Genomic DNA, 12,125 nt, shown 5'->3' with positions numbered 1-12,125 from the left:
CCGATGGATAAGTAAAAATGGAAAATTTTTATAACCCGTTCAAAAGCCGACCCTATAATTCAGGGGCTAGCAAACTTTGGCTCCCGGGCCATCAGGATAAGCCGCTGGCGGGCCAAGATGGTTTGTTTACCTCGAGCGTCCGCAGGCACGGAGGTAAACCTAAGTAAACAAAGTGTCCCGGCATGCCAGCTGCTTATCCTGACGAGCCGGGACAGCAACTGGTGGGGAAACTTTTTTGGGGGGGAGAAGCTGGGAGTCAGGGGAGTAACCCCTGTGACCACCCCCCACATGACCCCATCCCTAGCCCGGGACCCCCTCACTCTCACCATCCCATCCCTTCCCACCTTATCTGGGGAGGGCCAAGGGAGGATGTCTCTGACCTGGTTGGAGCTGCTCCGGCAGGCCGGGCGGCGTGGCCGCAGTGTGCTCCAGTGGGCCGGGCGGCTGGGGGGAGAGCAGCATGGCCAGAAGCGGAGAGACTTTGGCCCCACCTCTTCCCTTCTGTCTCTGCTGGCTGTGCTGCCTGTCCTTGCTCCCTCTGTTGGGGGGAGGGGCTGTGTCCTACCTCTCCCTCTCTATACCCGTTCATAAGCCGACTCCCTTCTCTGGTGCTTCCCATTTTTACTAAAAAAAATTGGGCTTGTGAACGAGTAAATATGGTATTTGAAAACATCCAAAAATATTGAAATGTTATTCTATTATTGTTTAACAGTGTGATTAATCGTGATTAATGTTTTAAATCACACGACAGCCCTAAAACTAATCTAGATTCTTGGCTAGTGTAAATCAGTGCAGCTCTGTTGCAGGCAATAGAATCATGCTGATTTACATCAGCTGAGACTTTGGCCTGTTAAAAACATGGTTCCATCCTCCAAGAAGGATGTTAACTCGTAATCACACTTTTCTCTTTCTCTAGGTATGTCTCTATAAAACCTGATGATAGAAAGCTGATTAATGGAACTAATGTACTGGGCCTACTAGCTGACACTTTACTTAAAGAAGGATTTCACCTTGTAAGCACCAGAACAGTCTCCACCGAAGAAAAAGTTGAATGCTACAGTTTTGAAAGGCTGAAGAGGCCAGAAGCCCTTTTTCTCACTGCCAACCAAAGCCCAGAAAGCACTGGTGGAGCACAGATGAAGTTAACTCCAATGCACAAGCAGAAATGAAACCTGTTTCATTAATACCTACCCTTTTGAATCTGAGAAGAGACACATGTAGACACTATTAACCCTACTATTTTTTTTTATTTGAAATTGCAACTATTGAAGGTGGTAACAACTATCAAATTTTATATATTTCTTCAAAAATCAGTTTCCCTCCTTTTCCTGCAGTCATTTAATAGAGAAGCCAAGTTCTTGTTTTCCTCTATTACCCCTTTTCTGGAACATGGGAGAATACTGATGCAATATTGAATATGTAGTCCAGAATCAAGCAGTTAAACATGTGCAAGACAATTTCTAAAATGGAGGTGGGCATAATGGAAAAAATGAACCATACTGGGAATAAAGGGAGTCCCTAAATAAAGGTTCTTGCACTCATTGCAGGATACCGCAAAGGCCACTTGAAATATGACAAGAGCAAGTGAAGTAGTAATAAACAGGGCCCACAGAACCCTCTCTTCTCCTTCCTTTAGCAGGTTTTATAGAAGACTGGAGAAATCTAAATTTGAATGATTACAATCTATTTCTGCAAGCAAAAACTACAGAGACAATCTTTCAATTAGGTGAAAGCAGCATTGTGAAAATACCACAGATCATGCCCCGTTCCACTCTTTATCTATGAAACCACCATTAGTTTAGTGTATTCTCTCCTCTTGCAGGATCTCCAAGAAAAGAACCTATTAAACTGTCCTTCAATGCTCTGAACTTGATAAATGTAATATTAAAAAGGGTCTGCTATGCAATGCATGGCGGGCTGTAATGAAAGGTCAGTTAATTAGAAAAGACTGAATTGCTCTTCAGAAGAAACAAATAGGCTGGAATTCTTAACTAAAATAGTTCAAAGAACTTTTCAGCACTTGCCAAATGCAAAGAACAGTGAAGGGCTGGCAAAGGTGACTTTAAGACATGGTCACACTGCCAGACTGGCCTGCATCAGAAATTAGAGTAGCCTCTCGACTGCTCTGAAATTACTCTTGTTTGTAGTAGTTCTAGGAATGTGGGAGTGTAGCAGATTCTGGAGCCATCCCTTCCTCCTTGAAGTGTGTGACTATGCCAGGAAAGGGTGGTATAGTGGTGGACTCTTTGCTAATTAAGGATTTCCCCTACTCTGGTTAGGCCTATTAATAGCAACTTTCGGATGGTACAAAGGAGGTTGGGACAGGATCTGGCCCAATAGATCACTACTATTAAGGAGACATTACTGATGTGCCAAGAAATCAAAGACCATTTTGGATGTTTGCATCTATGTGGCTTCCTAGTACTGAATTTTCATAAAAGTTAATGTGAACATCTCCAGTCAAGAGGACAATCAATGACAGTAAGAAATGCAGATGTACATGACAACCCCTTTAATGGGCAAAGAAAGAAAATGGACTTAAGACTGTACCTAAGGTCTATAACCAAAACAATACCTGATTAAACAACAATGAAGTGTAGACTTAGGCCTGGTCTACACTAGTGGGGGGCGGGGGGGAATCGATCTAAGATACGCAACTTCAGCTACGAGAATTGCATAGCTGAAGTCGACGTATCTTAGATCGACTTACCTCCCGTCCTCATGGCGTGGGATCGACGGCTGCGGCTCCCCCGTCGACTCCGCTTCCGCCTCTCGCCCTGGTGGAGTTCTGGAGTCGACAGGGAGCGCGTTCGGGGATCGATTTATCAGTCTAGACGAGACGTGAAATCGATCCCCGATAGATCGATTGCTACCCGCTGATCCAGGGGGTTGTGTGGACATACCCTAAGACTAACTTTTAATAACCTTTTGTAATGGAAAATATTGTGCTGATTCACATACTGCAGAAATCCTGATAAGAATGTTTTATTTTCATTCTTAGTCGTGTTGAAAAATAAAGTTTAAAAAAAAAAAATCTAAATCAAGAGATGAAACTTTTCTTTTTTTAAGTACTTTCTCCCTTCTAGTGGATTATCTGTTGTCTTGACCCACTTGATCAGTCCAGGCTGATCATTTTAAAGAATTTTAACAAACCTTTTACTAGTGCAATTCCTGCTGGGCTAATAATTCTCAATGTTTCTGGGTCCTGTGGCTATTTAAGTGATGACCCACACATCAAATTTTGTTATACAGGGTTCTTACTGATGGTTGCTTAAAACCGTGTGTGTGTGTGTGTGTGTGTGTGAGAGAGAGAGAGAGAGAGAGAGAGAGAGAGAGAAAAGGAAAATGCATATTTGAAACACAAGTATTTTAGCCAAAAAGTGTCTAACCCAGTTTTCTATCCTGTAAGTACTTAGAGGTAGATGACCTTAGCTTTTGAAGACAATTTTGCACTAACATGGTTACTTCAATGGAAAGCATCTGTACAAAAAGTGATAGTGAAAGTGATCAGGCTAAAAATATTTTAACACTGGGCCAGCTTGAGACTGTGATTAAATGTCAGTAGTAACTTGAGGCAGAGGTGAAAGTGCACTACTATAAAATGGCACCTTCTTACTACAACAGCTCCCTGTTGGTGTAAATCACTATTGCCCTGTGTGGTCTGTTACACCAATGCAAAGTGGGTGCTTCCAATTCAGAATGATAGTTTTCTACACCCAGTGTGCAAGTGTGAATGACTACACAGGGTGCAGGGTAATGGTGAATCACAGTGTTTTCAGTCTTCTTACGTTAGTGACATTTTTACTGCTCTACTCCTTTCAGGGCCAAACCGATGCTGCTGCAGAGAGCGTAGCTGAGTTATGTATTTTTTTTTTCTGTTGCATTGTCAACAGAATTGTTTACACGGTTCCAGTTGGTTACATCTGGGCAGTCCTATAGATTGTGATTGCACAGGTATAAGTGAAGGTCTAATTGGGCCTGCAGAACCTTCGTGAAGGGTGCTGGTGTGTGGGAAGGGAAGAAGCCTGGTTGACTGAGACTGGGGCGACTTGGTAAACCTGCTAGCCAGAAAAAACATGCTTACTTGTAAACTGAGTTCTTCCTTACAGAAATTTTGGCGAGAATAAACAATGGCACAACACAATAGAATTCCTACTGTCACTTTTCCAAGCAGAACCACAGTGTGAGTTGACCAACCTGTCATATGCATCAGAACTAGGAATAGAACCCTGATCTCCTGAGTTGCAGCAGTCCCATCTTCTCTCTTTTTAAGTAAATGCGAATAGATTGACATATTTGAGCTGCTCCATTTTGTTTAAAATTGGAGTTTGTAGCCACAGGCTTCATCTCCTCTTCTGCCCTGTCTCCTAGGAGATGGTCTATATTGAAACTGATCTGGTCACAGCAAATAAGGTTTCTCCCCTTCATAGTAATGTCAATAAGTCGTCTTGAGGTGAGCATCATGCTGCATAGAAGGGGTTTGGTTTAAGTTACTGACACTCCCCCCCCCCTCCTCTGCAATTTTCCTCTAAATATAGCAAAATGAGTTGTAGACTGCCCTAAATTTTGGTATTCAGTAACATGTCTGGTGTGTCTGCAGACCTGAGGTGGCCCTGCAATCATGTCTGAGGGCTTGTCTACACTACCTCGTGGGGTCGATCTAAGATACACAACTTCAGCTATGTGAATAGCGTAGCTGAAGTCGACATACTTAGATCTACTTACTGTGGTAAGTTGACAGCTGATGCTCTCCCGTCGACTCCACTTGCGCTTCTCATTCTGGTGGAGTACCGGAGTCGATGGGAGAGCACTCAGTGGTCGATTGATAGACGCAATCAATCGACGACTCCCCCACCCCCCGGCTGGATCAATAGCTGCCCGCCGATCTGGAGGGTAGTGTAGACCAGCCCTGAGTGTTGAGGAAGTAGTGATCTTGCCTCTGCCCTTTTTTAAATAAGGGATCACTGGATATAAAGGAAATCAGACCTGAAACATGAGACTGCCTCCCATTCTTAGTGTAATCCACCCTCCATATTCTTCTGAGGTTTCATTAGAGAAATAGTAGATCCCTCTGAAAAGCAATAATGATTGGCTGTTAGATGTGCAAAAAGCAAATGCATAAGGAACACATCACATAGACTATCTTCTTCCCTTTTTAAAATCTCTGCTTCTATCTTTTCTTTATAATTGGAACTTGTCTAGCACTTTTTATGCAAGGCTCTCAAAGGGCTTTATCAATAATTAAGCTTTTGATGCTCTTGTCAAATAGGGTAGTATTCTCCCACTTTACAAGGGTGGATCTTTAGTGGTACATGCTTATTCTTTTTAAAAAATTGTTGTTGAATTCCTTTACAGCTCTGGGGAGTCCTTTAAAGATTTTTTTTTTTAATCTTTTGTGAGATGGGGTTGTCTATTTCCAACTTTTATATTCAATAAGCTGCTGATGCTAACTCAGGGAAAGTCTGCACTATAAGGTATTTTGTATCTCTAGTGGTAGCTTTATAGATACTGTATAAAGAATGAAAGCCCTTCAGGAATTAAGAAAATTGCAGTCTTGACTATCCTGTGCTCTGTGCATGTGCTACTGATTATTTAAAAATCCATTTTAACTAATTAAAGATTTTCCATGAGTTGGGAGAAAGAAAAGACAAATCATTCAGCTGGTTTATTTGCCATGCCAATGGAAAACTACCCCTCTTTGTACAGTTCTGAAACAGTTTTCACTTGCCAGCATACTTGAACTGCATAAGAAAACAATGAAGAATACCAGGCCATATTCTGGTATGTGACTATTTAACACATGCTGGGTGAAAGAATGATACCGTGATGCTTGCTTCCTATCCCCTCTCCTGCACACATGCAAAGAGAGGTTGGAACATCATGTTTCTAGGTACTAGAGTTGGAGGAAGCTTTTCTTGTGCAATAGACTTTCCCTTTCTGCTGTATTTTGCTTAGTTTCAATCTAAAGCGCTGAAAAGAAATTTATCTAATCACAGCGGGGGGTGAGCAGGGCTTGATCTGTCCTTGAAATGGACACAGCTGTGGTATATGCCGTACAGGCTAGCTGAGAAGTACTGTTCTGATCCAGTATGGCTTTTGCTTTTAGATGTAAGTGTGAGCTGTGAGTTAGAACTCTAGTCTTAGATCATAGTAATGCCTGTATAGTTTTGTAAAATTGTCAAGGAGATTTACACCCCAACTGCTGGAAAGTGGTATGGAATGTTAATTGGGTAGCAGACTCTCAACCATCAACAAGCCATTTTCTCACTGCCTCTTATTCTTTGTTCCTGGTTTGTGCTGACCTAGTGCAGCTGCACAGCTTTATTTTTATTGATTTTTCCCCCCGCCTCCCAGCAATGAACACGAACACCTCCACTAAAATTTCAGTCCATCACAAGGAAATCCAACTCTCCACCAAATGTTATATTGATCTGTTCCCACTAGATGCTGCTGAAGCTAAGCATATAAAACAGCGGCTCTCAAACTTCATTGCACTGTGACCCCCTTCTGACAACAAAAATTACTACAGGACCCTAGGAGGGGGGAACCGAAGACCAAGATCCGCTGCTGGGCAGGGGGGCTAAAGCTGAAGCCCAAGGGCTTGTGCCCCGGGTGGGGGGCACATAACTGTAGCCCTGGGTGGTGAGGCTCGGGCTTCAGCTTCAGTCCTGGGTGGAGGGGCTTAGGTCCAGGCCCTGGACCCCAACAAGTCTAACACCAGCCTTGGCGACCCCATTAAAATGGGATTGTGACCCACTTGGGGGTCCCGACCCACAGTTTGAGAACCCCTAAAATAAAAGACAAAACCAAGGTGGTGATAGAGAACTCTCCTCTGTGAGGGCTGTGTATAAATTTTATGTCTTCAGAAACCACTACAGGGGCAAGGGAATAGGCGCTGGGGCTTTGATCCCTGTGTATCTTCAGCAGCCCACTAAACTTTGTATCAACAATATAAGAAGTCACATAAAATAAAGAAGTTTTTATTGCTTTTGAAGGTCTGTTGGTTATGGTAGACTTGAAAGTCATCCCATCCTTTGACACTGCTTCTTCTGCCCAGCCTCCTGCAGTAGGTTAGGCCACAATTAGAGAATACCACGTAGTGCCTAGTAAATGGATCCACCAACATTAACTAGAGTAGATTGGCACTGATTGCAGAAAGGCCTAGAGCCATGTATATTTTCAAGTGAGTGTGTGGGATATGACTAATCAGTCCTCACATGAAATATCGACTAAACCTGACTTCTGTCTAAAAAAACCAAATGTCACTTCTAGAACATGATGATATTTCAGCTGCAGTATAACCCTCAAATTATTTGCTATAAGACTATAGTCTTGTGTATACAATTCTTCTAAGAGTTCCCCTTGCTCTTCCATTGCTACAGCTGTAATGGGATGGTTCACTCAGTAGGTACCTTCCTTCTAGTGGAACAAGATAGATCTCATTCCTAAAGTAAATCCTGAGAAATGCTGGAAACCGCAATAAGAACAGGAGTACTTGTGGCACCTTAGAGACTAACAAATTTATTTGAGCATAAGCTTTCGTGGGCTACAGCCCACTTCTTCGGATGCATAGAATGGAACATATATTGAGGAGATATATATACACATACAGAGAGCATGAAAAGGTGGGAGTTGTCTTACCAACTTTGAGAGGCCAATTAAGTAAGAGAAAAAAACTTCTGAAGTGATAATCAAGATAGCCCAGTACAGACAGTTTGATAAGTGTGAGAATACTTACAAGGGGAGATAGGCTCACACCATTACAAACATTGAATCTATTACAGGGAACTCATCTGCATCTTCACCTCTCCAAATAACTGGTTATCACACAATGAGGTAAGTCAAGTGCTGGCTAACTGTCTGCCTAAACTGCTGAAGGATTAAACACTGCAATATTACTTATTGCATCACAATTATGACAAAATACAAGAGATTAAAAACACTAGGGGTGGGATTTTCAAAAGGGAGATAGGCACCTAATTCCCACTGAAATTCAACAGGAGGCTGAAGCCTACTTCCCTGAAGCTCCTTTGAAAACCACAACTTACAACAATTTTATATTTTACAGCCAGTGGTAGCAAAAATAAATATGTAATAAAAATAGACCACCCTGGGACATTAATTTCATGACGTTATATTTAGTGGCAAAGCCTTGCTGATTCTTGGTCTTCTCATCTCTGCACCTTTCCTTGGGCTATCTCCTTACACCTGAAACCCACTCCTAGGGGTAACACCACCACTATTGATGGACGGGTAGGAAAGGCTATATCTGAAGGATCACAGGGATCTGCCTGGGAAGGCAATCTCACTCTTTTATTGGGGACAATGTGGATGGCAGCTGCCTCTGTAGTGCCACTGTTCCCATATGCAGGGAGAGTCCATAAGTCAGCCTGTGGGAAGGGAGTGCTGTGTAAACAGGGATATGCACACTGTTCTTCTCCATTCTCATGGAGAATCTACCTAAAAATTAATATAACTTGAGGTAAACAGGCAAAGGCTAAAACTAGAAAAGAGGGCAAAGTCTATGGAAAGAGTGTAAATAGAGAATAATATTATAGTGGACCTAGCTACATTGAACTAGGCGCTCCTGCATCCCTCCTCCCTCCAACCCCATCTCTATCTAACTGCCTTACTCTTCTTCTGTGCTTATATATGCTCCCAGCTCCTCCTCTCCCATGCACTCCCCACCAACTCCTGTTCCCCTCCCCTATTCCCTATCCCTTGGTTCCTGCAATCTCCCTCCATTTTAGTCAGATTGCTTCCTCCTCTGCTGCCTGGGAGCCAGCTGGGGGAGAATTGAGAGCACACGAGAGCCAGTCTCTTTGATCTCCATTACAGTATGTGAATGTTGAAGGACTGGAGGTCTCAAACCCAGGGTACTCAAACAGTGCTCAGACCACAGCCACCACCTAGGAGCTTACTGGTACTGGGCAGGGAGTATGAGATGATGGACACAAGCTCACCCTGGGCACTGGCCACAAAGCTCCAACTAGAAGAGATGTCCAGCCTCTCCAATTGGCTCAGACTCACTATTTAAGCCAGAAGAAGGCACAGACAGTCATCTAACCAACCAAGTAAATCTCTGGCTGGCTGCTACATTGGACCCTTTCTTCTCACCTGACTCCTAAGCCCTGCCTCATTCTTGATTCCTGCCTTCCTGTCCTGTTCCTGGTGCCTGTCCTCCTGCCTTGTTCCAGATTCCCACTTCTATGCTCCACCTCTGGCTACTGATTCCAACTCTACCCTTGGCTTGATTCCAGACCCTGATTCCAGCTCTGACCCTTGGCTTGATTCCTGACTGGCTCTGATTCTTGGCTTGACTCATGACTCTTGTCTCTGACCTCTGGTTTCTGACCACAACTGCTCTGACCATGAGGTCTGATCACTTAAATCCCAGATTATGACACAGGGTCTGACACCACAGTGGCCCTTGGCAGCCAGGAGGAGGAATTGCAAGGAAAATCTAGTTGAGCCCCCATAGGCCCAGGATGGAACATGCTCAGTCACTCTGTGGGAATGGTGCATGCACAGCCTGTTCAGCATTTAGATCAAGGAACCCTGAGGGAAAGGAGCATGCTCAGTGAGGATGGAATCCAGATAATTTAGCCACTAAACTCTAAATAGTCTCTACTGAGCATGTGCACATTGAGATTTTTCAGTGGTTTATAACTTGGCCAGATTTTCACAGGAACATAAGGCACATTCCTGAGATGTAATAGTTTTATGAACAGTGTATGTGAGATGATCAGTGAGGTAAAGTTACTGTGTAACTATGGTAGGATATTAAAATTTTATGTATGACTGTATTGCTCTAACTTATTTTGGGGGTAGTGGAAAGTTTATTATATGCCCATAATACTTTAATTCCATGGGGTCTGTGCATGAAGGCAACACAATGGCTTACCAGATAAAAGCATCCAGGCATACACTTGAAAGACAATGGGATAACCTGTTAGCTTCAAGGATCCTGGATCTTGTCAAGTTGCAAGCCTTGTTTTACCAAAGCTGGTTCCTGGAGGTCAAAAGAATACTAAACAGTTAAAAAGCCCTTCTCAGGAGAACAACAGTGGTCAGTTGTCCAAGACTGACCAGGGAGTCAGTCTGACACAAAGAGACTCTCTGTGGAGGGGGTCTGAAGAAGCTGGGCTTTCCCAGATCCAGGGAAATGGAAAATCAGGCATGTGTATAGACTGGTTTATTGTTTCTAAAACGTGTTTTATTTGAAATGCTTTTGTTCTAATAAACAATACTCTGCTTTAAGAAGGCTGCCTGGCCACTGGTTACTACTGTCATGCTCCTGGAGTGAACAGAACTGAAGGGTCTGAGCCTGTTAGACCTCCTGAGGTAATCACAGGGGATTGCGGCCAGGACTCAATTTGAGAGTGGGAGAATTGCATGATTCTGTCCCAAGAAAGGTGATGATATGAGGCCTGATACCTGAGAGTGGGTGCACTCAAAGAGACCAGGAGGCATCCAAGGTGCAGTTATCCTGGTAACTGTGGCACATAAAACAAAATATTTTCCTCTAATCTTATAATCGGAAATGGCTGAAGTGTTTTGCAGAAACTTTAAAATAAAAAGTCAGTCAGAGGCAGACACCCAGCATGGGAAACTTCAGCCCAACTGGTTAAAGTTTAACAATGTGAAAAACAACTGAAATAAGGGTTGTCTTATACTGGACAGTGCTGGGCAACCTTACCTTTATTCAGAGCTACCCATTCAACATTTAATAACAGGCGCTATATGAATAATTTTCATCCACATCACACTTCATTCTCATGTGGAAGTGAAGAAATGTTTCATTTTGCCTTAGTCAAACCTTGAAATTGGACCCAGGAATTAAAAGGGCAAATTCACAATATGAAAAACAAATAACCAAAGATATTAAGGAAAATTATAGATTCTTTAAAGACATTTCATTCAAGAAAGCTTTTTGTCTATCCTTAGGCCCTATATAGTACCAAAGGGGGAAATGAAAGCGAATGGAAAAGTTATAGAGAAGTTTAATGCAAATAATTCATTGTTTTTAATATAGAAGGCAATAGAGAAATTAATATCCCAAGGGCATGTTTTACTGGAAATTAGAGCATAGCTTTAGCAGACCTGGAGGTCTCTAAGGAAGAGGTTATGGGCAGCTTGAGAAACTCAAGTGCAGTAAATCTTCAGGAGTACATGCTATTTATCCAAGAGCTCTGAAAGAAATAAAATGTGAAAACGAGGAGACCATGATAAGGATTTGTCAATTATCCCTAAGAACACCAAATATCCCTCAAGATTGGACAATTGCTCATAGTTAACCATCCTCAGAAGGGGACGTAAAGGTCACCTTCATTGTAAACCAGAGTCACACCACAGTTTCTGAGGAAATTGATTGAGAATATTTTTAACAATAGGGTAATGGCAGGATAAGTATAAATGGATGGGGGTAATAGCATCACAGCTTCCAGATTAAACTGTCCTTTCTAACTTCTTAAAAATATTTGAAAGGAACACAGATTACTTATATTTTCCATGACAATATGAAGGAAAACAAATAACCACAAGTTATGGAGCAGTCTAATCATGGATTAGGAAATAAAGAATCAGAGTAACTAGGCACTCCTCAGAGTAGAAAGAAGTTGTAATCCTTGCCCACACTAGGTTGTTTGCCATTTTCTTTGCCCAAAATAGCCCCCATCAACTTCCTCTGCCCCCACAAGATTCTACACTATCTGTCAGCTAGCAAAGAGACCCTAACTCCTTGGTTGGCACTGTTATTAGACTACTGTGAAAACAATGCAACAGATTAGAAATATATCCCCTTGCAACAAATATTTTAAAACTTTGCTGTTGTTTCACAACTCTGCCGTGATTCTGGAAAATTAGCAAAGGCAGTTTGGATGAAAGTTTTAAAGAGCCCCCAAATTAAGCCTCTAATTTTGAACCACAATACAGAATTGCAGGTAGAAATATGGTACATAGATGCTTAACTAAGTGATCTGCAGTTGCAATCAGGTAGATAGATATCCAAATATTAATCCTTCCCACAAGCAATTGTGAGTGAAAGTTTCCGCTGGAAGCAACTAAAAAAATAAATCAGGTTTTTGGGCCCGATGTAAGGACACGTTGCCAATTTTGGATAACTG

At 42.4% G+C, this 12,125-nt stretch overlaps 1 protein-coding gene across 2 annotated transcripts in view; it reads left to right on the top strand.

Annotated features, from left to right (window-relative positions):
• Nucleotides 1-1,227, top strand: part of LOC112112604 (potassium channel regulatory protein) — a 6,541-nt gene extending 5,314 nt beyond the window's left edge. For both annotated transcript variants that reach the window (XM_024208576.2, XM_024208575.2), the window contains one exon: nt 917-1,227. In XM_024208576.2, the coding sequence (XP_024064344.1) occupies nt 917-1,169 (253 nt within the window). In that variant the 3' untranslated portion in view covers nt 1,170-1,227. The remainder of the gene's footprint in view (nt 1-916) is intronic.
• The last annotated feature ends 10,898 nt before the right edge of the window (nt 1,228-12,125 follow it).

This window comes from Terrapene carolina, unplaced genomic scaffold (genome assembly GCF_002925995.2).
Source record: "Terrapene carolina triunguis isolate 2854851 unplaced genomic scaffold, T_m_triunguis-2.0 Scaffold142, whole genome shotgun sequence".
Taxonomy (NCBI): Eukaryota; Metazoa; Chordata; order Testudines; family Emydidae; genus Terrapene; species Terrapene triunguis.
Note: the sequence above shows the minus strand (reverse complement) of the source record. Positions and strands in the feature narration are given on the sequence as shown.